Source organism: Bos indicus x Bos taurus, chromosome 13, assembly GCF_003369695.1.
Source record: "Bos indicus x Bos taurus breed Angus x Brahman F1 hybrid chromosome 13, Bos_hybrid_MaternalHap_v2.0, whole genome shotgun sequence".
Classification (NCBI taxonomy): Eukaryota; Metazoa; Chordata; class Mammalia; order Artiodactyla; family Bovidae; genus Bos; species Bos indicus x Bos taurus.
Genome location: NC_040088.1, coordinates 23,667,701 through 23,695,181, shown reverse-complemented (window position 1 = coordinate 23,695,181; position 27,481 = coordinate 23,667,701). Strand labels below are relative to the sequence as shown.

The window sequence follows — 27,481 nt, the reverse complement described above, 5'->3', positions numbered from 1 at the left end:
CAGGGCGGGGCGTGCGGGGGCGCGCGCGTGCGCAGCCGTAGCGCGGAGGGTCGAGGCAGAGCCGCGGAATCGCCGCGAGATCCGGTCTCGGTCCACGCTGCCCGTCGCGCAGCCAGTCGGCCAACCCAGCGTCCGCCGCTACCGCAGCCATGGGAGTGCAGGTGGAGACCATCTCTCCCGGAGACGGTGAGTAGGCGCGCGCCGGGTGGCCCCGGGGTGCCCCGGCCACCGCGCGCATCCGTTCACCTCGCGCGTCTGTCTGTCTCTTCAGGGCGCACCTTCCCGAAGCGTGGCCAGACCTGCGTGGTGCACTACACGGGTGAGTCGCAGGACCGGGGTAGGGGGCGGCTCGGGGGTCGGGGGGCAGCCGGCGCGGCCTGGGGGCAAAGGCCTGGGGCGTGGCGGCGGCAGGCCCGCGTGGCCCGAGGCCGAGGCCTGGATGGTGGCAGCGCCCCCGAGGGGGCAGCGTCGGACCTGCCGAACCTCGGGCGGTCCGAGCCGGCGCGCGGGCCGGACTTTATTCCGCACTTCGAAAGCGGTTCTGTGTCAGAGATGCTGTCGTTCTGCCCACAGCGCGGATGGGGAAACTGAGGCGTGGGGCGGCCAAGTCACTTGTCCAAGGTCACAAGCTCAGGATGGGCAGAGCTCTGGCCAAGGACCATCAGAGAGGATTTATAGCATTTCTGTGCCCAGTTTACACCCTATTCGCGCTTCCGCCCCACCCTTCGATGGAGATAAGAGGGGCGAGGTAATTACTAGTCCGTGGGAACTCGGCCCCGCGCTGCGGGTGGAGAGACATCCCACTTTCTAAGTTTTTGCTCTGGCCCAGCCTGGCCTTGGCGAAGTTAGATCTGCAACGTCCTTTTCCTTTTCTTAGTTTTGAGCCACTTTATAAATCCGAGCCTCAGTAGCGGTGATGACCCGGGTTGACATAACATGTAGTTTAGCCCCCCAGTCCTTCTAAGAGTAGAGACTTATCCCCTTTCAAAAGATAAGGAAACTGAGGCCCAGTTAGGAAAACAGATAGTATTATAAGCCAAAGGAAGTATTAGATTCTCAGCCAGAATTTTAACATGACAGTCATATTCCTTGAGACCATTTTTTACTCTATGCCCTTACAAGGTTCTCCTGGGTTGTACTTGGTAGGGAGGGGAGGGGGGAGGCTGAGCAGGCGGAGACTTAAATGTAGTGAGTGCTGGTGATTGGTGTAGCCACAGTTGTTAATATGAACAACCTTCCCTCCCCTTCCTCCTTCCCTTTTTCCTCCTTCCCACCCTTTCCTCTGTTCTCCTCCTTCCTCTGTGTCTCTCCGCTCCCCCACCCCCTCAAGTAGGCTGTAGGCAGTTCTGAACCTGCTGCTCGGGGATGAGCTCTCGCTTTCTCTCTCAGATCATGGTGGGGGGGGCGGGGGGAGCCCTCTGTTGAGGGAAATGACTTTTCTTTGGGAAGGGAAAAAGGCAGCTAACATTCCCCCCTCTGGTGCCCTTTTATTTCTCTGGGTTTTTTATTCCTCTGGCCCTTCTCCCTGTGTAGAAAAGGGGGTGAGGGTGTAGGGAGTTAGGGATAGAACTTTTAAAAAGGCTACCATAGGAGGAAGTATTGAAACCTATCTTGGTAGGGAACTATCTCATACCTACAAAAGAAACTGTAAAGTGGTTTTGATGTTTTAAACGGTTGACTTTGTAGACCGTGGTCAGCACCTGAGCCCTGGAGGTCTAGTGGAAGAGAACATGTCAGTTTGGTTGATTTTGATCTGTGAGATGAGAAGAGTAACCATTGCCTTTTACAGTGCTGGGTGAGTGGGCAGTTGATTCAGTTCCCACAGCCAACTGAGGCAGGGACTCAGAGAAGTGAGTTGACTTCTCCCCTCTCCTCTCAGTTTCTAAGTAGTCACATTAGGTTAATTGGCTCCACCTGTGCCATTCCCAAGTCTGTGCCCCTTGTCCTTGGCTCACCCATCTTCTGGGGCTGATAGCAGGACTGGACACCAGCATGTGGGCAGAACGAAGTTTCACTGTGCCTCTTATGAAGTGTCCCCACGCCGCACGTCTGGAGCCTTTTCCTAAGAGAACAGATGGCTGTGGGACCCAGAACACCATCGGGGCTCCCAGTGCCTCTTCTCCAAGTCTCTGTTTTCCTTGAGGGTGGCACCCACCCACACGTTCCCAGAACAGCGGTGCGACCCTGGCATGCATTAGGACAAAAGCTTTCTTTTTTATTTCAGTTTTGATAAGCCCTACAAAGACACCCTGGTGAGAAGCCAGCTCTGCCTCATGCTCACAGAATAGGCTGTTCTTGGGCAGGCTTCTTTGTTCCTGTGGGTTTTTGCCATCAGCCTCCCAGGAAGAACCTGTTTGAGACCTGTGGGGGCGTGAGAGGAATGGGGAAGCGCGTTGAGATTTCATCTGTAGCAGTTGAGTGACTTAAAAGCCACTTGGAACAGAATCCATCTTGAAGGAACATGGTGAAGAGTATCATACAAATCTGAGGGTCCTCAAATGCAAGAGAACCTCTCCTCACTGAACCTTGAGGAGGAGAAATTCTCATGATCCTCCTAGTTTTCATCTTGTTTTTCTGTACCCACCTCTCAGTAGTCTCCTGTTAGGGCTGTTTCTCTGCTTCTCCCAAGTCATGGATAGTGGACATCCCTGTGTGCCCACCTCCCACCCCTGCCCCCTGTTTCTCTGTTTTCTTTTGCATAGCTAGCTCAGACTGCTTGGCTGTGTGGCTCCAGTGGTTACAGTTCCTAGGACGGAGAATCTGATTGACCCAGGTTCAGGTCAGGTGGATTCTCTAGATCCAGTCTGCTCTGGCCAGGTAACTGCTGCTGCTGATTTGGGAGCAGCTTCAAAGGATAAGCTGGAAATAAGGAAGCCAAAATCTTCTCTCGGTCACCAGGGATATGATTAGCACAGGCTGACTTTGACCACATGGATGTTCCAAATGCTTCTGGTGGCTGCCAGTTGTATCCTGGATGCCACTCTCCAGGCTCCTTCTGGTAATTTCCACAGCCTCTAGCAGAGCACAGCATGAGCACAGCCTCAAAGAAAGGCCTGTACCACATCTACGTGATGTCAGAAGGGAAGGTGAAAACTGTACTGTCTTTAGCCAAGCCCCTCCTAGTAGCATGACAGGCAGGCATTGAGGTGAGAGGGAGGAAGTGGAAAGATAACCTGCCAAATAGGTGCCTGGAGGATCAAGTGGATCCTCATGGCTCCCTCCTTGCCTCCAGTAGCTTTATGAACTTTATTATTGAGCTTGTCCTGACACACTGCTAGGCTTATGTCCCTTTTACTCACATCAGCAGGCCACGTGCCTGCCATTGTTAGAGCAACCTCAAGTGGATTGAGGAATTCTTTTTTTATAGTTGACATCTTGTCTTTGGGATCAGGTTTAACTTGTCTGTAGCCTGACTTCTGACTGAGAAAAACCAAGGATCCCTCGGCTTCATCACTGCAGGAGGTCCACTTGAAGGGACACTGCAGCTCCCCTCCCCACCCGCTGCTTTTCTTTAGCCTCTGTCTCTCCTCTCCTCCCTGCTTTATTCCACCCCCTCCCCTGCTGGGTGTTTCTTGGCTGGTGATCCGATGTCTGGAGGAAGGCTCACCCCCAGCAGTGACTGCTCAGATGGCTTCCCCCATGTGTGCGGGCTTCAGGCAGACCGACTGTAACTGTTTGGGCAGGGCCACAGCAGGACCCTTTTCCTTCCTACAGCAGATAATTATTGAGCAACAGAAACCAGCCAGGCACTGGGGACACAGCCAGTGAACTAAACAAAGGCCTGGTCTGGGGGGGAAGAGACTAGCAGCATGAAGGTATGACACATCAGGTGGTGAGAAGCTCTGTGGAGAGAGGTTAAAGCAGAGTGAGGGCCTGGGAAGGGGGTTTACAGCTTTTAGTGAGGGTGGTTGGAAAAAACTTCTTATAAAAGGACACTTAATTATTTGCCCAAAGGAAGTTGGGAGTGACTGATGTGGCTGTCAAGGAGAAGAGTCTTCCAGGCAGAGAGAGGAGCTAGCACAGAAGCCCGGAGGCTGGAGCATGACTTGGTATATTAGCTGGAGTGGATTGTGTGAGGGAGAAGGTAGTAGATGAGGTAATGGTGGGGCTTGCTTTCTGAGATGGGAGTCATGAGCTGATCTGGATTTTAACAGAATCGCCTCCCTTCTAGCTACTGTGTGGACGCTGGAGTGTTGGTGGCATTGTGGAAACAGGGCCCTCGTTGTATCCTGGGTGTTCAAAGCGTACCAAGGGCAGGTGTGCAGAAGTGGTACCACGTGGACAGTGATCCCCAAAGAAGATGTGGGTCCTTCACTGGGTTCAGATTTTAGCTTGGGCACATGATCCACTTTTCTCAGCCTCCGTATGCCATCTATTAAAAATGGGAGAAGCAATGCCTGCTGTGAGGAGTTGTTGGGGGCAGTGCATCTGGGAGGGGCAGCAGCAGCAGTGATGCTGTCACTGCACACTGTGTCACGAAAGGCCCCTGTGTCCCCAGCGCTCCGTGTTTTACCACCCCTCAGTTTAGGGTTGGCAGAGTTGCTTAGGCCGAGACCCTTCCATTTCACAGATGAGGAAACAGGTAATTATACAAAAGATGACTCTGAGTGAAGGTTCATCTTAAAACAGCCCTCCACATTGCCTGCAGAATATTTTGGCTAAGAAAACTGCAGCTGTTCTCTTTAATTTGAGACCAGAGGAGTTTTCGTATTTGTTATTGATGCTTGGTGGGTGTAAGACGGTCAGGGTTGGGCTGCACCAGCTCACTAGTGTGTGCAAGTTAAAGTGTCAGTCCTTTTACCTTCAAGTTTCCATAACATAATTGGATTTTAACATTTTGCAAATGGACCTTGCTATGGAAATGATATTTTCCTTCCTCTGAGATTGTGATTACCAAAATATCGAATCACATGGATGCCAGTTTCTTCTTCCACAGGTGAGAGCAGAAGGCTCACTTGTCTTAAATGAACTAAAGACCACATAGAATTCTGGTATCTGTGCAACTGTTATTTGTAAAGTTGTCAGGATTAGAGAAAAATCAAAATAGAACAGTAATTACCCACGTGCCCACCACCTAGATTCCCTGATGGTTGACATTTTGTCATGTTTGCCAATTCTGTCTACTTCCAGGTGTATGTAGATAGATATAATCAATGTTTAGTTTTTAGCTGAGCCATTAGAAGCTGCTGACATGATCAGATCAGATCAGATGCTCAGTCGTGTCTGACTCTTTGTGACCCCATGAATCACAGCACACCAGGCCTCCCTGTCCATCACCAACTCCTGGAGTTCACTCAGACTCACGTCCATCGAGTCAGTGATGCCATCCAGCCGTCTCATCCTCTGTTGTCCCCTTCTCCTCCTGCCCCCAATCCCTCCCAGCATCAGAGTCTTTTCCAACGAGTCAACTCTTCACATGAGGTGGCCAAAGTACTGGAGTTTCAGCTTCAGCATCATTCCTTCCAAAGAAATCCCAGGGCTGATCTCCTTCAGAATGGACTGGTTGGATCTCCTTGGAGTCCAAGGGACTCTCAAGAGTCTTCTCCAACACCACAGTTCAAAAGCATCAATTCTTCGGCGCTCAGCCTTCTTCACAGTCCAACTCTCACATCCATACATGACCACAGGAAAAACCATAGCCTTGACTAGACGAACCTTTGTTGGCAAAGTAATATCTCTGCTTTTGAATATGCTATCTAGGTTGGTCATAAGTTTCCTTCCAAGGAGTAAGCGTCTTTTAATTTCATGGCTGCAGTCACCATCTGCAGTGATTTTGGAGCCCAGAAAAATAGTCTGACACTGTTTCCACTGTTTCCCCATCTATTTCCCATGAAGTGGTGGGACCGGATGCCATGATCTTCGTTTTCTGAATGTTGAGCTTTAAGCCAACTTTTTGACTCTCCTCTTTCAGTTTCATCGAGAGGCTTTTGAGTTCCTCTTCACTTTCTGCCATAAGGGTGGTGTCATCTGCATATCTGAGGTTATTGATATTTTTCCCAGCAATCTTGATTCCAGCTTGTGTTTCTTCCAGTCCAGCGTTTCTCATGATGTACTCTGCATATAAGTTAAATAAGCAGGGTGACAGTATACAGCCTTGACGAACTCCTTTTCCTATTTGGAACCAGTCTGTTGTTCCATGTCCAGTTCTAACTGTTGCTTCCTGACCTGCATACAGATTTCTCAAGAGGCAGATCAGGTGGTCTGGTATTCCCATCTCTTTCAGAATTTTCCGTAGTTTATTGTGATCCACACAGTCAAAGGCTTTGGCATAGTCAATAAAGCAGGAATAGATGCTTTTCTGGAACTCTCTTGCTTTTTCCATGATCCAGCGGATGTTGGCAATTTGATCTCTGGTTTCTCTGCCTTTTCTAAAACCCGCTTGAACATCAGGAAGTTCACAGTTCACATATTGCTGAAGCCTGGCTTGGAGAATTTTGAGCATTACTTTACTAGCGTGTGAGATGAGTGCAATTGTGTGGTAGTTTGAGCATTCTTTGGCATTGCCTTTCTTTGGGATTGGAATGAAAACGGACCTTTTCCAGTCCTGTGGCCACTGCTGAGTTTTCCAAATTTGCTGGCATATTGAGTGCAGCACTTTCACAGCATCATCTTTCAGGATTTGGAACAGCTCAACTGGAATTCCATCACCTCCACTAGCTTTGTTCGTAGTGATGCTTTGTAAGGCCCACTTGACTTCACATTGCAGGATGTCTGGTTCTAGGTCAGTGATCACATCATCGTGATTATCTGGGTCATGAAGATCTTTTTTGTACAGTTCTTCTGTGTATTCTTGCCATCTCTTCTTAATATCTTCTGCTTCTGTTAGGTCCATACCATTTCTGTCCTTTATCGAGCCCATCTTTGCATGAAATGTTCCTTTGGTATCTCTGATTTTCTTGAAGATATCCTTAGTCTGTCCCACTCTGTTGTTTTCCTCTATTTCTTTGCATTGATCGCTGAAGAAGGCTTTCTTATCTGTTCTTGCTATTCTTTGGAACTCTGCATTCAGATGTTTATATCTTTCCTTTTCTCCTTTGCTTTTCACTTCTCTTCTTTTCACAGCTATTTGTAAGACCTCCCCAGACAGCCATTTTGCTTTTTTGCATTTCTTTTCTAAGGGAATGGTCTTGATCCCTGTCTCTTGTACAATGTCACGAACCTCATTCCATAGTTCATCAGGCACTCTATCAGATCTAGGCCCTTAAATCTATTTCTCACTTCCACTGTATAATTATAAGGGATTTGATTTAGGTCATACCTGAATGGTCTAGTGGTTTTCCCTACTTTCTTCAGTTTAAGTCTGAATTTGGCAATAAGGAGTTCATGGTCTGAGCCACAGTCAGCTCCTGGTCTTGTTTTTGCTGACTGTATAGAGCTTCTCCATCTTTGGCTGCAAAGAATATAATCAATCTGATTTCGTTGTTGACCATCTGGTGATGTCCATGTATAGAGTATTCTCTTGTGTTGTTGGAAGAGGGTGTTTGTTATGACCAGTGCTGACATGATACTTTTCTCTAAGTACTTGAGCATGCTGTAAGAATGAGAGTATTCTCCCTATTCTAATTCTGGTCACCTCTGAGAAAATTTTAAATGGTTCAGTAGTATCTAAAGCCAAATGCGTATTGAAACTACCCCAGTTGTCTTCAAAGTGTTTTTCAGTAGCTTAAAAAAAAAAGAGTTCAGTTGGAGATTATGTCTGTAGCAAACATCCAGAAGAGTCTTCATATCTCACTGCTTTTCCAAAGAGAGCACTTATTGTTATAGAATACCCCCACGTCTATCTCATTGTTTTTTCCTGATTGTTGTATAACTCCTTCCACTATCTTGATTTCCTTTAAACTAGGAGTTGAAATGTCTAAACAGTTTCTGGTTAAAACATTTTAGTGTGAAGACTTCTAACATGATGCTGTGTACTTCATACTTGGCGTACCATGGGGAACATCACTATTTGTGATGCTAAATTGATCTTTTTTCTGATTATGCATTTTACCCTTTGAATTAACGGGGCCATTGTCAAAGTGCTCGGACATTGTGCATGTGCCCTGCTCCTCACCAGCCTTTCACCTGCTGTTTTTTATCTCAGTTGATGATTCTTACCTGAAAAAACTGTTTCATTGGCATTTAATTTACAAAATGGTAATTAAAAACTTTTTTTTCATATCTTCCACATTTATTAACTGCTCTTCTATTACACAGGGTAAAGCTGAATTCTTTTGCTTTAATTATCAATTTTAAGGTCAGGAATTGGTTTTATAGTCATCCTCCATGATGACAAGTGACTCTCCCCATCTATTTATTTATTTATCTTTAGTATATTTGGGACTCATATTTTACTCAGGGCCTTAAAATCATTGTTATTCATTATTCTTTTTGATAACTCTTGTCCCAGATTTGGCCAGTAGGAGCCCCTTCAGGGGGCCTTCCTGGCTGGGTCAGCAGTAAAGAATCTGCCTGCAGTGCAGAAGACACAGGAGACGCGAGTTCCATCCCTGGGTCAGGAATATCCCCTGGAGGAGTGCATGGCAACCCACTTCAGTATTCGTGTCACAAAAATCCCATGAACGGCAGGCTGTAGCCCTTAGGGTCACAAAGGGTTGGACACGACTGAAGTGACTGAGAGTACATGCATGCAGCCCCTGCCTTTTTGACATGCTTCCACTGTTTTTAATCATTTCCTTGGTTTCACTGTTCTGTTCCTTGCCTTAGTCACCTCTCTCCAAAGAACTCTGGTTCCTTGCAATGGGTCTCAGACTTTTTTTATTGACAGCTTTATTGGATATAATTTATACAATAAAATTTTTAACTTGAACATGTTTGGTGGTTTAAAACTGATTTTTGTAAAGTTTCTGATTAGAATACCCCCGCGTCTGTCTCATTTTCTCCTGGTTTTGTGTAGCTCCTTCCATTACCTTGATTTTCTATAAAATAGGAGTTGAAATGTTATAGATACAGTTCATTGTGTCTATAAACTAAGGCTCATTTGTCTGCCTTGGGATTTTCTCTAAAAACGGTATTGTCATCTACAGTTTCCCATGGAAAAGGCCGGAGGTGTTTTGAACAACTTAGGCATGTATTCCCTTGGGCCCCTTTAACTTTGGCCTGATAAATTCTAGCAGTACAAAGAGCAGGAGGAGGAAAGGGAAAGAAAAGGGGAGATAATCTGCACCTGGCTGCTGCTGTCTCTGTTCTCTTTGCCTTTCCTTTTCCCTTCCCAGGAGCTCAGGCCACCCTGGCCTGCATTCAGTTCCCCAAACATACCAACCTTTCCCCCCAGGAAGGCCTCTGGCCTGCCACACTGCCTCCACTTCTCACCAGGGCAGGCTCCTCTTGCAGCTTAAATGACATGCCCTCGGTGGGCTCCTCTGACCCTTGGCTAAAGTGACACTTGAGATGTGTGCACACACTTAGGCCTCTATCTCTAACAAGGTGCCCATCAGGCAGTGTGTAGTTACATCTGCTCTTTCCCCAGGAGACTGCAGGCTCCAGGAAGTCAGCCCCACAGGGCTGGTGGTCTCCAGGGTCTTTCTCCTTTGGTGCTTGGCATGGAGTAGGTACTCAGTGACTGTTTCAAGTGGTCACTTAGGACCTGGTATTAGACTTCAGCTGGAGTGTGGAAAGTCTGCATTCCTGTTCTGATTGGTATCATACTTCTGTTAGGTCTTCTGCCCACTTTTTGATTGGGTTGTTTGTTTTTCTGATATTGAGCTGTATGAGCTCTTATATATTTTGGAGATTAATCCTGGCGTTTATCCCAGGGATGCAGAGATTCTTCATTATGCACAAATCAATCAATGTGATACACCAGATTAACAAAATTGAAAAATAAAAACCATGTGATCATCTCAGTAGATGCAGAGAAAGCTTTCAACAGAATTCCAACATTCATTTATGATAAAAACTCCAGAAAATCAGCATAGAAGGAACATACCTCAACATAATAAAGGCCATAATGACAAACCCATAGCAAACATTATTCAGTGGTAAGAAACTGAAAGCATTTCCTCTAAGATCAGGAATAAGACAAGGGTGCCCACTCTCACCATTATTATTCAGTATAGTTTTGAAAGTCCTTGCCATGGCATTCAGAGAAGAAAAAAGGAATCCAGATTGGAAAAGAAAAAGTAAAACTCACTATGTGCAGATGATGTGATACTATACATAGAAAACCCTAAAAATGCCACCAAAAAACCACTAGAGCTAATCACTGAATTTAGTAAAGTTGTATGATATAAAATTAATACACAGAAATCCCTTACTTTTGTATATAGTAACAATGAAAAATCAGAGAAATGAAGGAAACAGTCCCACTCACCATTGCAAATAAATGAATAAAATACCTAGGAATAAACCTACCTAAAGAGACAACAGACCTGTATGCAGAAGACTGTAAGACACTGATGAAAGAAATCAAAGATTACAAACAGATGGAGAGATATGTCATGTTCTTGGATTGAAAGAATCAATATTGTCAAAATGACCACACAGAGCAATCTACACATTCAGTGCAGGCCCTATCAAATTACCAATTGTATTTTTCACAGAACTATAAAAAAAAATTCACAGTTTGTATGGAAACACAGAATACCCTGAATAACCAAAAGCAATCTTGAGAAAGAAAAGTGGAACTAGAGGGATCAACCTTCCTGATTTCAGACTATACTACAAAACTACAGTTGTCAAGACAGCATTGTATTTGCACAAAAACAGAAATGTAGACCAATGGAACAAGATAGGAAGCCTGGGGATAAATCCCCACACCTGTGGGCACCTTATTTTTGACAAAGGAGGCAAAAATATACAATAAGGAAAAGACAGCCTCTTCAAGGAGTGGTGCTGGGAAAACTGGACAGCTACATGTTAGAGAATGAAATTAGAACACTTCCTAACACCATACACAAAAATAAACTCAAAATGGGTTAAAGACCTAAATGTAAGACCAGAAACTATATAAAACTCTTAGAGGAAAACATAGGCAAAACACTCTGACATAAATCACAGCAAGATCCTCTATGACCCACCTCCTAGAGTAATGGAAATTTTTAAAAAATGGACCTAATTAAACTTAAAAGCTTTTGCACAATGAAGGAAACTAAGCAAGGTGAAAAGATAGCTGTCAGAATGGGAGAAAATAGCAAATGAAGCAACTGACAAAGGATTAATCTCTAAAATACACAAGTAGTTCAGGCAACTCAATACCAGGAAGACAAAACACCACTATCAAAAAGTGGGCAGAAGGCCTAAACAGACAGTTCTGCAAAGAAGACATACAGATGGCTGATAAACGCATGAAAAGATGCTCAACATTGCTCATCATTAGAGAAATGCAAATCAAAACTACAGTGAGGTATCATCTCATACCTGTCAGAACGGCCATCATCGAAAAGTCTGCGAACAATAAATAAAGAGAGGATGTGGAGAAAAGGGAACCCTCTTGCACTGTGAAGAAAGCTGAGCGCCGAAGAATTGATGCTTTTGAACTGTGGTGTTGGAGAAGACTCTTGAGACTCCCTTGGACTGCAAGGAGATCCAACTAGTCCATTCTGAAGGAGATGAGCCCTGGGATTTCTTTGGAAGGAATGATGCTGAAGCTGAAACTCCAATACTTTGGCCACCTTGTGCAAAGAGTTGACTCATTGGAAAAGACTCTGATGCTGGGAGGATTGGGGGCAGGAGGAGAAGGGGACGACAGAGGATGAGATGGCTGGATGGTATCACTGACTCGATGGACATGAGTTTGAGTGAACTCCGGAAGTTGGTGATGGACAGGGAGGCCTGGTGTGCTGTGATTCATGGGGTCGCAAAGAGTCGGACATGACTGACCAACTGAATTGAACTGAACTTGCACTGTTGGTGGGAATGTAAATTGATACTAGCTATTATAGAGAACAGTATGCAGATTCCTTAAAAAACTAACTGGTATTAAGTTAAAAGTAGAAATTCTTTCTCCCTCTCCCAACTGTAAGTAGCAAGAACTTTATATAGTTTTGAAAGCTTGGGGTTTGGGATACTCTGTTTTGTTATTGTTTGGTTTAGGTTTTTGTTGTTGGTTGGTTGGTGTTCTAAAACTTTCCATATTTGGGGCCCTGCAAAATGTTTCCTGTGAAAACCACCTGCAAAGATGCACCAGCTAATGAAAATCACATTGTGAATCATGAGCTTTAACTACAACATGTGGTGAGGCTGTAGATTCATGCCTTCCTCAGTCATCTTCCCTTACCCAGTAGAGGGTATCTGGGAACTCTGCCTTCCACGAAGCAGAGTGCGCTAGAAGTGGCTTCTTTTCTGTTAAGTGAAATGATAACCCAGGGGTTCTCCAGACTCTCCAAATGCTAGCCTTGGGTCCTTCTTCTTCTTCTTCTTTTTTTTTTTTTAAGATTTTTTATTTTCTTTTTAATGTATTATTTATGTATTTTTATGTTTTGGCTGTGTGCCATGCCAGATCTTTGCTGACCAGGGATTGAACCCAGGCCCTTGGCAGCGAGAGTCAGATCCTTAACCACTGGACCACCAGGGAATTCCCTGGTCTTGGGTCGTAACCACTGCTTCTGTGACAGGGGCCTTTGCATAGCAGCTGCTGGCCAGGTCTGCCTCTGCTGGTTCCTTTTGAGCAAGAAAGAGCCCTCCATAACAGGCAGCAGAAAGCCAAGCTGTGGGCGGGATCCTGCCAGGAGAGGATCTGGAGACTTCCCCACTATCATGTATACGCTTGCTCTCTTTTTTAAAGACCTCCTGCTCCCTCTCCAGGGATCTGAGTTTGATTCTCCCCCAAAGAACAGCTGAAACAGTTTGGGAGTAGACCCAGGTGAAGGTGACGTCAACTGCATTGCAGCCAGAGGCCGATTTAACAGTCCCTCAGGCAGCCATAGCTTTTGCTCCTTTCGTGGCCTTGTGCTTTTAACTGGAGAGCCCGGAGTTTGCCGAGGAATTTAAAGGTGCCGAATGTAAAAAACTGCCATTCTGGGATTACCCCTCAGATTCTTTTTATCACATAGGGAAGAGGTCCAAAGCCTTGTGGTTGTCCTGCTAGTTCCTTAAAATTGTGCAAATGAAGCAGATCCTAAAGTGCTCATGAGTGCCAGGGGTTGAGCTGAGTGCCTCAGGGACGTAGAACTCTTTGAGTCCAGGTCTGATCTCGAGCCATGTTCAGTTGGGAAAGACGAGAACTAATTCTTGACATCAAGAGTACGTAGCTATCCTAGACAGTTTCTGGATCATGAGGTATAGATTTGTGTGTAATCAGAAATGGAATCAGTCAGTTCTTTAAATAGAAGGCCATGCTGGTGATCCAGGTTTTTGCTAAGAATGGCCTTCGGAGCTTAAAGAGTATCAGCTGTCGTGTCTGCACTGTAACCTCAGTTGCCTTCTCTCAGCAGAGAAGTGTTTTCTCTAGGAAATTACAGCACTAACTTGGCAGGTGGCTTCACTGTTCAAGGGCTCCCGGTTCTGGCACAGAGATGTCCAGAACTAAAATGGGAGCAGCTGCTGAGGCTAACTTGCCTGCTTCACCTGCTCCTTCCCAAACAGAGGAAGCACCTGCCATCCACTGCCTGGTTGAGTGTAGGAAGCAAGCATGTAGCATTTTAGTAAATCTCACTTTTTTCCCTTTCTCCTGTTTTTTAAAATAACAGTTTTATAGAGGTGTAATGGACATCCAGTAAATAAGCTATTCATATTTAATGTGTACAGTTTCATAAGTTTTGATATGTTTCTTTGTTACTCTTTGAAACCTCCCTCCTCTTCCCATCCCTGACAACCACTGATAGTCAGCATAGGTTAGTGTGCCTTTTCTAAAGTTTTATAGAAGTGGAATCATACCATGTGTACTGTTTTGCCTGGCTTTCACTCAGCATAATTATTTTGAGGTTATGTTGTTCCACGAGTCAATAGTTCGTTCCTTTTTATGGCTGAATAATTTTCTATCATATGGATATATTTAATTATCTGTTTACCAGATGGCAGTTGTTTGGATTGTTCCAGTTATTGGTTATTATAAGTAGGTCTGCTATGAGCATTTGTGTATATGAATATTTTTATATAGCCAAAACCACCATTTCTCTTGGATAAATATCTAGGAGTAGAATGACCGGGTCAAATGGGAGGTGTATGTTTAAACTGCCAGCTGTTTTCCAAAGTGGCTGTTCTGTTTTATAGTCCCACCAGCAGCATGTGGGGATTCCAGTTTCTCTGTATCCCTGCCAGTACATAATATAATAATAATAGTATGGACCTAACAGAAGCAGAAGATATTAAGAAGAGATGGCAAGAATACACAGAAGAACTGTACAAAAAAGATCTTCATGACCCAGATAATCACGATGGTGTGATCACTGACCTAGAGCCAGACATCCTGCAATGTGAACTCAAGTGGGCCTTACAAAGCATCACTACGAACAAAGCTAGTGGAGGTGATGGAATTCCAGTTGAGCTGTTCCAAATCCTGAAAGATGATGCTGTGAAAGTGCTGCACTCAATATGCCAGCAAATTTGGAAAACTCAGCAGTGGCCGCAGGACTGGAAAAGGTCCGTTTTCATTCCAATCCCAAAGAAAGGCAATGCCAAAGAATGCTCAAACTACCGCACAATTGCACTCATCTCACATGCTAGTAAAGTAATGCTCAAAATTCTCCAAGCCAGGCTTCAGCAATATGTGAACTGTGAACTTCCTGATGTTCAAGCGGGTTTTAGAAAAGGCAGAGAAACCAGAGATCAAATTGCCAACATCCGCTGGATCATGGAAAAAGCAAGAGAGTTCCAGAAAAGCATCTATTTCTGCTTTATTGACTACACCAAAGCCTTTGACTGTGTGGATCGCAATAAACTATGGAAAATTCTGAAAGAGATGGGAATTCCAGACCACCTGATCTGCCTCTTGAGAAATCTGTATGCAGGTCAGGAAGCAACAGTTAGAACTGGACATGGAACAACAGACTGGTTCCAAATAGGAAAAGGAGTTCGTCAAGGCTGTATACTGTCACCCTGCTTATTTAACTTATATGCAGAGTACATCATGAGAAACGCTGGACTGGAAGAAACACAAGCTGGAATCAAGATTGCCAGGAGAAATATCAGTAACCTCAGATATGCAGATGACACCACCCTTATGGCAGAAAGTGGAGAGTGAAAAAGTTGGCTTAAAGCTCAACATTCAGAAAACGAAGATCATGGCATCCGGTCCTTCCACTTCATGGGAAATAGATGGGAAAACAGTGGAAACAGTGTCAGACTTTATTTTTCTGGGCTCCAAAATCACTACAGTTGGTGACTGCAGTCATGAAATTAAAAGACGCTTACTCCTTGGAAGGAAAGTTATGACCAACCTAGATAGCATATTGAAAAGCAGAGACATTACTTTGCCAGCAAAGGTTCGTCTAGTCAAGGCTATGGTTTTTCCTGTGGTCATGTATGGATGTGAGAGTTGGACTGTGAAGAAGGCTGAGCGCCGAAGAATTGATGCTTTTGAACTGTGGTGTTGGAGAAGACTCTTGAGAGTCCCTTGGACTGCAAGGAGATCCAACCAGTCCATTCTGAAGATCAGCCCCGGGATTTCTTTGGAAGGAATGATGCTGAAGCTGAAACTCCAGTACTTTGGCCACCTCGTGAGAAGAGTTGACTCATTGGAAAAGACTCTGATGCTGGGAGGGATTGGGGGCAGGAGGAGAAGGGGACGACAGAGGATGAGATGGCTAGATGGCATCACTGACTCGATGGACGTGAGTCTGAGTGAACTCTGGGAGTTGGTGATGGACAGGGAGGCCTGGCGTGCTGTGATTCATGGGGTCGCAAAGAGTCAGACACGACTGAGCGACTGATCTGATTATATTCTATTATAAAAATATAATAATATGATAATGAGTCTTTTTAGTTTTATACATTCTAATCGATAGTAGTCATATCTCCTAGTGGTTTTAATTTGCGTTTTTTAATGATGACAGTGTTGAATATATTTTCATGTACTTATTTGCCATTTTTTATCCTTTTCAATGAAGAATGGATTCATATCTTTTGCCCTTTTTTAATTGTTTTTTTGCTGATTTTTTTGAGGGTTCTTTTCGTATTCTGGACATAAGTCCTTTATGAGAGATATGTCCCGTAAAGATTTCTCCCAGTCTGTGGCTTGACTTTTCATTCTCTTAAAAGTATTCTTTAAAAGTGCAGAAGTTTTCATTTTTGATGAAGTTCATTTTGTCCTTTTATGGAGTGTGCTTTTTCACCTCATATCTAAGAAATTTTTGCACGACTCACAGTCAAAGGTTATTTTCTTATGAGTTCATCTATAAATTGTATAGGTTTAGTGTTCTTTTAGAGCCGATTTTTAGTTGACATTTGATTATGATGTGAAGTATAGGTCCAGGCTTTTACTTTTTGCCTGTGGATGTCCATCCAGTTCTTCTAAGCCCAGCATATTTTTCATTTCAGGCATTACGGTTTTCACCTCTGGAAGTTTGACTTCAATCTTATAGTTGTCCTCTGCTCAGTCTAACATCTTTGTCACTTCTGGATTGGTTTCAGTTTATTGATTAGTTGCATGTAGGTCATACTTTTCCTGCATCTTTGCATGCTTGGTAATCTTGGGATTGTTCATTGAAGAAGGCCATCTTGTCTCTCTTTGGTATTCTCTGGAACTCTGCATTCAGTTGGGTATACCTTTCCCTTTCTCCCTTGCTTTTTGCTTTTCTTCTTTCCTCAGCACTCTCTGAAGCCGCCATAGACAACCACTTCAGTCCGATCACATCATGGCAAATAGAAGGGAAAAAGGTGGAAGCAGTGACAGATTTCCTCTTCCTGGGTTCAGATGGTGGCTGCAGCTGTGAAATTAGAAGACGATTGCTTCTTGGAAGAGCTATGACCACCTGAATAGTGTGTTAAAAGGCACAGACATCGCTTTGCCGACAGAGGTTTTGTATAGTCAAGGCTATACAGTAGCCTTGATGATCTTTTCAGTAGTTGTGTGTAGATGCGAGAGTTGGGCCATAAAGAAGGCTGAGCACCGAAGAATTGATGCTTTTGAATTGGGCTGTTGGAGAAGACTCTTGAGAGTCGCTTGGACAGCAAGGAGATCAAACCAGTCAATCCTAAAGGAAATCAACCCTGAATATTCATTGGAAGGACTGATGCTGAAGCTCCAATCCTTTGGCTACCTGATGCGATGAGCTGACTCACTAGAAAAGACTTTGCCTGATGCTGGGAAAGATTGAAGGCAGAAGGAAAAGAGAACGACAGAGGATGAGATGGTTGGATGGCATCATTGATTTAATGGACATGAACTTGGGCAAACTCCAGGAGATTGTGATGGACAGGGAGGCCTGGCGTGCCGCAGTCCATGGGGTTGCAAAGAGTTGGACATGACTTGGCAACCGAACAACAACCATCTTTAGATGCTAGACATTGTGAATTTTACCTTTTGGGGTGCTGGATATTTTATTCCTAAAAATCTTCTTGAGTTTCTTATGGGTAAACACTTGAGTTACTTGGAAACAGTTTGATCCTCTGCGGTCTTGCTTTTATGATATGTTAGGTGGCTCCTCCAAAGCAGTGCTCAGGCGGGGGCTGATTACTCCTCACTGCTGAGGCGAGATCTTCCCAGAGATCCTATGCTGTGCCTCATGAACCATGACATTTTTCAGTTCAGCTAGTGGGGACCAGTACTGATCCCAGTCCTGTGTAGGCTCTGAGCACTGTTCCTTGTAAACCTTTTGGATGGGTTCTTTTCCAGGCTGTGAGTGGTGTCCTCAGGCCACATGCATTGATTAGTACTGTGGTGGGTACTTATGGGGGACTCTGTAGATCTGGGGATCTTCCTTTACGCTCTTCCCCTCCCTGGTGTGTGTTCAATAGACTCTGTTCTGTTTTCTTCCCTCGGAAGCTCCCGAGGATACAAGCCGGGTGGGGGAGGACGTCATAGCTCTCACCTTGTTAATTTTATTTCTCAGGGATCACAGGCTTTAATTGCGAAGTCCAGTGTCTTCACTGTTGTAACTGTAGTCTGGCCTCTTTTTGGTTTCATTCAGTTTCTTTTTTTTTTTCCTGTGGTTGGTTTGTCTGGTGTCTTTTTGTTTCAGTTTTTGGTAGAAGGGTAAATCTGATCCCTTTCCTCCATCTTGGCCAAAACTGTTAATACCTGTTTTGATATCATAGTTTCTCTTATATTCTGCATTCAATACTGACAAACCTAATTCCCACTCGAGAAAGCATCATATGCACATTCATTCCTGCTTCTTAATGGACATTGCTTCCTCTTTTGCATAACCTCCTTCAGCATCCTGCAAATTATAGCCTTGGAGTTGATTTCCTCATTTGTTAAAAGCAGTCTCTGGCAGATGGATGGAAAGGCTCCTGAAAAAGAAAGGATTCTGAGATGCCTAGCTTCTTGTTGCCTGCTCTCACCCTTGATGCTGAGTTCATTTGGGCTGGGGTCAGTGTGTGAAGAGCTTGAAATGGACTAGAGGGAACATCTATGGTGAGTATTATGGAGAGTGGAGATCTAGTTTTCTCCCAGTTTGTCATTTATAGAAAACTATTTATCATTTCTTTGATCAGATAGTGATTGTGTTCTGGTAAAGAGATGAGCTACATGTACACCCGAACTTGTTAGTTCTAGGGTGCCAGTTCCTAGCTTTACAGTGACTTAACAGGGGTGAATCTCCATCTTTGTGTCTCCCTTTGTCTTCAGCTCCCAGTTTCAGGCAGTATCATCACCCACTCTGCCCTAGGACATCTGTCCCTTCTCCTCCTCTGTTAGGACAGTAGTTCCTGTCCCCACGACTCCCCATTTTCCTATTTTGTCAAAATACAGAAAGTCTGGTGACTGTGATAAAGCTGGCAATTGATCTCTGCTTCCCCATTCCACCTACCAGTGTTGACACTGTTTTTTAGGTTGGAATTTCCCTCCACCTCTGAAAACATACAACAGAATTCTGTGTTTCGCTGAGTCCTTAGAGGGTTGCTTAGAACCATAGTGGTTGCCCTCCCTCCACCTCCAGTGAAATCAGTATTGTGTTAGTTATATGTCAACAATGGGCTGGACCCTTCCAGTCTGGGATGAAGATGTGTTTTCAAGACCTCAGTGACAGCTATCACAATTGGCTGACACTGGCTTCTGGAGAAACCAATGTGATGGTCTTTTGTGAACAAGGAGTTGCAGGTATCTATTGGTCTTTTGTCATGACACTCATCCCCTGGCATTTCCATCTCTGAAATGCCCTCTTTTAGTGCAAGTTTCCCGTATGGGTTGTCTGGCTTATGAGAAACTGGAATGGTAGAATGAAAATGGTTTTTGGATTTATAGCCTAGCTTTAATGCCTTACCACATCACTTCACTTCTCTCTGCCTCAGTTACTTCTTCTGTGAAGTGGGGACAGGAATCCTTTGCTGTGGGGATGATTGAAAAAGTTCATGTATGGAAAGTACCTTGCCCAGTCTCTGACTCAGATTAGAAGCGCTGCCCACAGTTGAACCAGAGCTTTAGACAGTTTATCAGTGAAAGGTTTTTGGTATCTTTTCCAATGCTCCTTCTCCAATACCAGCTGGTATCCTACAGTTCAGTTACGTTCTGACACTACCCACTTTCTGTAAAAGATGATGGGTGAATTCAGGGAGGAATATGGCTTGCACATAGACTGACTGTGAACTGTGTGCTTAAAGGGCCCACAGTTGCTCTCAGTCTGGGAGGAAATCCAGAGTGCTGGGAATTCCTGCCAGGAGTGTGTCTGCTTCCCCATTCTCCAGAACAAGGTAGACAGCCTGCCTCTGGTATCAACTTACTGCTTTGAGTTGGGGAAGAGCCTTCACTAGCCTGGAATAGAGGGACTACCTCAGCTCCTCAGAGGCCCACTGAGGACACAGGAAATCCTAGGACACCACCAGGTCTTCCAGTGCTGGCCTCTAGGACAGGCACTCTCCTGCTGGCTCTCACTTCCCTCATGTCATTCCTCCTCGTTACTCATGTTACAACTGCCCTTTTCCACAGGGATGCTTGAAGATGGAAAGAAATTCGATTCCTCCCGGGACAGAAACAAGCCCTTTAAGTTTGTGCTGGGCAAGCAGGAGGTGATCCGAGGCTGGGAAGAAGGGGTTGCCCAGGTATGCTCTCTTTTTTGTTTTTTTTTTTAGTGTCTACTTCTTAAATAATGTTTATGAGTAGGAAAAATTTCATTGCTAGCTCCCTCACCCAAATAGCTCCTTTTATTAATGTTTTTGTAGAATTTCTGTAAATGCCCCCCACCCCTTCTTTTAGACAGACAGACACACACACACACACACACACACACACACACACACACACACACACACACACACACACACACACACACACACACACACTGTTGTGCTCTTTTCTTTTGCACTATACCAGGACATAGAAGAAAGCTGTCCTCATAGAGCTTCATAGTGTAGGCAGATCTTGGAAGTATTGCAGGCTTGTTTTCAGGCCACCACAATAAAGCAAATCTTGCAGTAAAGTGAGTCACATGAATTTTTTGGTTTCCCAGTACATATTAAAATTATGTTTACACTATAGTTTATTAAGTGTGCAATAGCATTATGCCTAAAAAATAATGGACAGGTGATCCTTGAGCAGAGCAGCGTAGGGACACCAAACCCCACCTTCCTGCCCCCTGAACAGTTAAAAATCCACACATAACTTTCACAGCCGGTCCTCTGTGCCTGAAGTTCCTCATCCAAGGACTCAGCCAACCATGGATCATGTAGTGTTCAGTGTTAAAAAACACTGACATGTAAGTTGACCCATGCAATTCAAACCTGTGTTGTTCAAGGATCAAATGTATGTGCCTTAATTAAAAAAATACTTTATTGCTAAAAAATGCTAACTAACATCTGAGCCTTTACCGAGTCATAATCTTTTTGTGGTAGCAAATCAAAGACCGCATATTGCTATACAAATGTAGTGATGAAAAGGTTCAAAATACTGCGTGAATTACCAAAATGTGACACACACACACATGAGGTGAGCAAATGCTGAGGGAAAAGCCACAGGTAAGCTTATTCCACTCAGGATCGCCACAAACCTTCAGTTTGTGACAAACACAGTGTCTGAGAAGCACAGTAAAACGAGTTTATGTCTGTATCCCTCAGGTGGGTGTACTACAGTTTATTTGACCAGGACTCTCTTGATGGCCATTTGGGTCTTTCCCAGTATTTCAGTATTATAAACAACACTGCAGTGATTAATCTTGAATGGACTTTATTTTACATTTGTGCAGGGGTTCCCACAGGCAGATTCTTGGAAGTAGACCGAGTGGTTCAGTAGCTCTGTGCACTGGATTTTGACATATTGCCATGTTGCCATCTGTAGGGATTACACTGAATTGCCACCAGTGGGCTATGAAGGTGCCTGCTTCTCCCAGCCCTTCCAGCACAGTGTTGTTAAAAACTTTTGGCTTCAGGACACAATGAGTGAAAAACATTATCTTGGTATGGTTTTAATTTGTATTTGTCTTATTATTGACCATGTTGTGTCAGACCACTTCTGAGAGGTCAGGCTCACGGAGAAAGTAATTTTGTTTGTCTTAAGTCTATTTCTTCACTTCTCCCCTCCCCATTTGTGTAAACAGCTTTTGTTCTGCCAACTCTGTGAAATTCCCAGTAGACAATAAGGGACCCAGGGTTGCCAAATTTCAGTTGGATTTTATCCTTGTGCCGAGCCCAGGAATTTGTTCTTGGCACTGACCAGGTAAAGGGATGTTTATTGTGGCCTACAACCCAGGGAGCTTTATAATCAGGCTCTGCCATGGTGGATAATTAGTCTATTTCCTCTTACCAAAGAGAAGTGGAGATATAACCAATGTGGATAGAGGGATTTCTGTTTTTCTGTTTTTTCAGAATACACTTTACGTCCTCTATAAAATGTCACTGATTGATCTCCAAATAAACTGCTTAAACTTGCAGAAACTGCCTTTCTTAGGTGTCTAGATTTTTGTTCCTTCCTGGCTGGGAGTCGGCAATAGAAAACGGAGAGGATCTTTGTGGCTTACTTCCTTTTGGAAACCTCTCCAACTGTACCTTTCTGTCCTGTCTCCCACCCCAGACGTCTGGTAGGCTCTTGGGTCTGTAGCTCACCCCCCATCTCCCATGCCAACCATTGTCCACTCCATGGCTCATCTTCTGTGGCTGTTCCAGCACTGGAACAATCATTGTGTTGTGTGTCCCAGGAGCCGTCGCTGCTACTGAGCTAGTGTTATCAGCCTACTTCCCATCCCAGACTGGTAAGGCCTAATGAAGTGTTAGGGAGATCCCTAGTCTCCCCCTGCAGCCAGGCTGCTTTGAGTCAGTCACAGTGCTGTTGCTTGGGGGAAGTCTGGGTGGTCTGAGACCTGCATAGAGCATGAACTCCTCCATATAATATTTCTTTAGGACATACATTAAAGGCGCAGGAAGAAGGGTTGTCTTTTGCCCCTTTTCCTGTTCTTTTGATACTGTTCCAGTTTTCTGTGCTTATAGGTCTTCAGTCCTGGCACATATACTATTTTGGCAACTTGCTTTTTTCACCTAACCATGTATCTTGGACATCTTTCCATGTTAGTATAGTTAAGGCCACTGTTTTCTTTCTAGAGGCTAAGAAGAATGGTACAGCTGTACTGTGAAACCACGCCCCTTGCAGTGGGCATTTGAGTTGCTAGCAGATTCTGGAAGTGGAATTGCTGGGTAAAAGGATATCATTGCTTTGAATTTTATTAGATTAAGCCATATGCTTTCAACTGTCCTTACCGCTTTGGTCCAACATGTCCCAGTTTCTCAAGGGCGCTGTAGGAAAGAAGCCTGTAGCTTTCTCTTCAGTCACCATCACTTGGACTGAGTCAGAGAGCCAGGAGTGCACACATGGAGAGGTATGGGTATAGTTGGAGAGGCGTCTGAAGGAAAGGAAGCCACAAAGATCCTGTTTTGTACTGCCAACTTTTAGCCAGACAGGAACAAAAATCTAGACACCTGGGAAAGGCAGTTTCTGAAAGTTAAGCTGTTTGCTGCTGCTGCTAAGTCGCTTCAGTTGTGTCCGACTCTGTGCGACCCCACAGATGGCAGCCCACCAGGCTCCCCCGTCCCTGGGATTCTCCAGGCAAGAACACTGGAGTGGGTTGCCATTTCCTTCTCCAATGCATGAAGGTGAAAAGTGAAAGTGAAGTCGCTCAGTCGTGCCCAACTCTTCGTGACCTCATGGACTGCAGCTTACCAGGCTCCTCTGTCCATGGGATTTTCCAGGCAAGAGTACTAAAGTGGGTTGCCATTGCCTTCTCTGGTTAAGCCATTTATTTGGAGGTAAATCAGTGATCTTTTACAAAGGATGTAGAGTAAAGTATATTCTGAAAAAAAGACAGAAATCCCTCTATCCACACTGGTTAATCTCCAGTTCTATTTGGTGAGAGGAAATAGATATGGAGACTTAAAAGAGATAAGTAAAGAGTGGGGATAAAGCAGAGAACCTGCTCACTGTTCGGAAAATAGACATTTTGTATTTGATGAGAAAATGAAAAAGCTACAAATACATTTTAAAAAGTGAAAATTTTCCTGCCATCCTCTGCTCTCCCCATAGAAAAGTGCTGGTATTATTTGTGTTCTTCCAAAAATGTTTTCATGTTTATACAGATAGGTGCAACTATGTATAAATACTTTTCTTTTTTGTATAATTGGTAGCATGCTATTTTCATACAATTGGTAGATGCTACTTGGTACCCCCAGAAAATCTTATTGCTTGTTTTACTTTTTCTACATTTCTGAGTATAAATATAGAGATTGCAGAAAAGTAGCCTGCCTTAAATATTACTTTCTGTGTGTTTTCTTCTAGAGTAAGGTTTTGTTCAGAGCACTGCTTTTGCAGTAGTATAGATGCTTGTAGTGACAGGCCACTGAAGGGCTTAGGTGGTGACATGTCTATAGTGTTGGCTGCCCAGAGTTGGATTAGTGGGACCAACAGAAGGATTGAGAGCCTGGCGATTCTGGGAGTCAGGAGGGATTTTTATCAGTTATCGGGTCCTTGGAGCCAGATGGAGGGCTCATCCAGCCTGTCTGCCTGCCTCCACGTCCTCACAGAGGGTGCCCGGTGCCCAGGCAGCCATGCAGTCACCAGAATCACACCATCCTGGCCAAGGAGCACCCAGTAAACAGCTCTGCTTCTTAAGGGAACAGTTGGGGAGCACATCCAGCACTGCCATTCTTCCTTGCTCTTTTCACAGATGAGTGTGGGTCAGAGAGCCAAGCTGACTATCTCCCCAGACTATGCCTATGGTGCCACTGGCCACCCAGGCATCATCCCACCAAATGCCACTCTCATCTTTGACGTGGAACTTCTAAAACTGGAATGACAGGAGTGGCCTCCTCCCTGAGCTCCCCATTCTTGGGTAAGGAACTTAATGCTAAAGAACCTTCCTTTAACTACCTTTGCTCCTCCTGAGTCATGCCCAGTGCTTGATGGGCATCAGAAAGAACCTTGGTGCCTCGGGATGTTTTCCTTTATATTCTTCCTCCGTCAGCCATACTTTCAGTTCTGTTACAAGTTTATACCTTGGAAAGGGACGGCATGTGCTCTTGAAAGAACTCAGGGGGACAGGGCAGCTGATGGTAGCTGTTTAAGTGGAGTATTTTTATATGTAGCTTATAAACTAAAACTGAGTTGGGAACTGGAAATATAGATCAAATTTTTAGTGCCAGCATTTCAGTTCTCTAGAAATAAGATTGGTGATGACTTTGTTTGCCCTGCTGAGTTTGTGCAGCTCCCTCATTCATACATCCTCTCACCGCCTGTTAGAAAGGTATGAATGGGACATTACCACCTGGGCCACCTGCCCCAGGGAGCAAGCCCAGGACACGCAGGACAGTAGGCCAGCTTGTTACAGTGGGTTTAAAGATGAGGCCCAGATGCTTATGAAGTATGAAGGATGTTCTCAGACAGTCCTGGAGAGGATCTTAGGGACCTGAGTGAGCCTTTCTGTCCAACAAGTGAGGAGGCTGAGGCCAAGAGAAAGAGAGAGGCCTTACTCAAGGTCACATCCAGACAGAGACAGTAATGGACAGAACCCTTTCCTGCTTCCCCTTCCTGGACTTGTTTTCCTTCCTCTTCCCTTATTTCTAGGTAAGCCAACTCAATATTCTAATAACACATTACTTTTCATATGAGTATTAGAATCATAAAACATGTGAACGCTGACATCTTTCCACATGACCTCATGCATGTTAAGTCACTTCATTCATGTCCAGCTCTGCGACCCTATGGACCAAAGCCCGCTAAGCTCCTCTGTCCAGGGGATTCTGTGGACAAGAATACTGGAGTGGGTTGCCGTGCCTTCCTCCTCCATGTGACCCCAGATCTCTGCATTTGCTCCCCTCCTGCTTCTGGAACCAGAAGGCCATAGCCAGGGGTTGGGTGACAGTGATTCTATTTGAAAACAGTAGTAGGTGGCTGCCAGCATTATGGAATACTTTGTCTTGAGGTAGAGGAGCCTTTTTTTTTTTTTTTTTTTTAGCTATTTCCTCTCAGTGGTTTGATCCTTAAACACCTGGGTCATCCATGCCTGGTCAGGTTTGAGGACTCTGGCTTTTTCACTTGTCATTCCTTCCAGGGGAAACCCTGACACTTGATAGAGCCTCTCTCTGCCCAGAGAGCTGCACCATTAGTCCCTACCCTAGAAGGCTGAGTCCTTTGAACATAAATGTACCAAAGGGAGCCCTGGAGTAATCCTGATTTGGGAACAGGCTTTCTGTAAATCTGGAAGGACAGGAAAGGGAAGGAGGGGAGAGAGGGCTGAATGGCTATGATTTACCCTGGCCTCAGCCTCCCCCCAACACTGCCAAAGAACAGTTCAGAGCTTCTTGCAAAGGTCTTGAGGGAAAGCTCAAGGCCAGACCCAAAAAGTCAGGTTCGAGTGAGTGAATGAAGACTAGATATTTTCTCAATCCGTTTGACACAAGGAAAAACTGGCTTAGGGCTGTGCATGTTAAAGTCTCTGGGAAGCTTTAAGACTCTTGATGCCCAGGCTACCCCAAGACCAGTTAACCACTGTCACTAGATGTGAGGTCTAAGCCTTCAGGTTTTTTTTAAAGCCCCCAGATATGCAGCCAGGTTGGAGACCCATTGATAATGGGGATCTGAATTGTCAGCCATATTGGTGGGCTCTGTCCCTCCTGCTGTCCTCAGCAACATAGATGTAACCTTAGGTTTAAAAAGCACCACTAAGGTGTGCAGGAAGAGGCTGCTCACCTGGGAACCTAGCCCGAGCACAGTGGGTCCTTGCCAACTGGAGCAGAGGGGTGAGGACAGATCAGACCTCACAGCTGTTGGGGAAGGGACATGATATGGCAACAGCCTTGTGGTGGTCCCTTCCCCACACAGAAAGCATTGAGCTGCTGGGACTTACGGATTTTCTGTCCCCAACAGATGTGCCACAGAAGGATCTGGCGCCTCCAGACGCACACAGCGAGTCCGTATGGAGCTTTTCCTGATGTTCCACTACACTCTTTGTATAAACATCTTCCCAGACTGAATGTGTTCTGCCACCGGCTTTGCTCTTCCCCTTTCTCCTCGTATGTGTGTTGACCTGAACTATATGCCATAAACCTCAAATTACTCAGTTTGTTTTTGTTTTGGGGTGAAGATTGAGTTTCAGTCCTTTGGATCTAGGTTTCCAATTAAGTATTAGTCAAGTATTAACAGCACAAGTAATGGGTTAACTTTAGACTAGGAATTGGTGTTGGGGTGGGGGGTGCAAGAATCTTTATTTTATTTTATTTTTTTGGATAAAAGTTTTATCTATTATATATTAAACGTTCTTGCTGCTGTGCTGCAAAGCCATAGCAGATTTGAGGCGCTTTTGAGGGCCGAATTATTCTCCAAGTTGAGAGATGTCCTCGGGTTGAATTGAAAGCCCTACCCAAAACTGCAGTGGGAAGGGGGAGAGCCTTTGCTTCCACTGCCCCACCCTCACCCTCCTCGTAGACCCTCTGCCTTTTGAAAGCAGATCATTTTCACTGAGATGTTGGACATTGCAGATGTCTGTTCCCCAGGCCAGCAGGGACCTCTGAAACCTTCATGGCCTGGCCTTTTTTTTTTTCATCCTGTGGTTTTTCTAATGGATATCCAGGATTTTTGTAATCGCATAGCTATCCAAGCTCTACTTCCTAAATTTTAAGAACTTTAATCGAAAGTTAAATTGAAGGTGCTGTTTGTAGACACTTAACACCCATGAAAGCCCAGCCATCATGACAAATCCTTGAGTGTTGTCTTAAGAAAATGATGCTGGTCATCACAGCTTCAGCATCTCCTGTTTTTTGATGCTCAGCTCCCCCTGCTGATCTCAGAGTTTCCTGGCTTCTCCTTGCCCCCTCTCACCCCTTTGCTGTACTGTGTAGTGATTTGGTGAGAGAAACTGCTGCCTACTCCCCCAGCCTACCCCCACTCCCTGCACTACACATGAGTTTCAAGTTTTATTATTGCAATAAAAGTGCTTTATGCTGGCTTTTCTCAGCTCTGTGTGATGGT

At 44.8% G+C, this 27,481-nt stretch overlaps 1 protein-coding gene across 2 annotated transcripts; it reads left to right on the top strand.

Moving 5' to 3' along the window:
- On the top strand, positions 1-27,466 carry FKBP1A (FKBP prolyl isomerase 1A). Of its 2 annotated transcripts, XM_027558958.1 has the most exons (5): positions 1-186; positions 272-319; positions 19,967-20,079; positions 24,183-24,347; positions 26,381-27,466. In XM_027558958.1, exons 1-4 carry the CDS (start codon positions 150-152, stop codon positions 24,309-24,311), a joined length of 327 nt encoding a protein of 108 aa, XP_027414759.1. In that variant the 5' UTR covers positions 1-149; the 3' UTR covers positions 24,312-24,347; positions 26,381-27,466. The 2 variants fall into 2 exon arrangements, with proteins under 2 accessions (XP_027414759.1, XP_027414760.1); XM_027558959.1 differs by lacking the exon at positions 272-319 and having other exon boundaries at positions 7-186.
- The last annotated feature ends 15 nt before the right edge of the window (positions 27,467-27,481 follow it).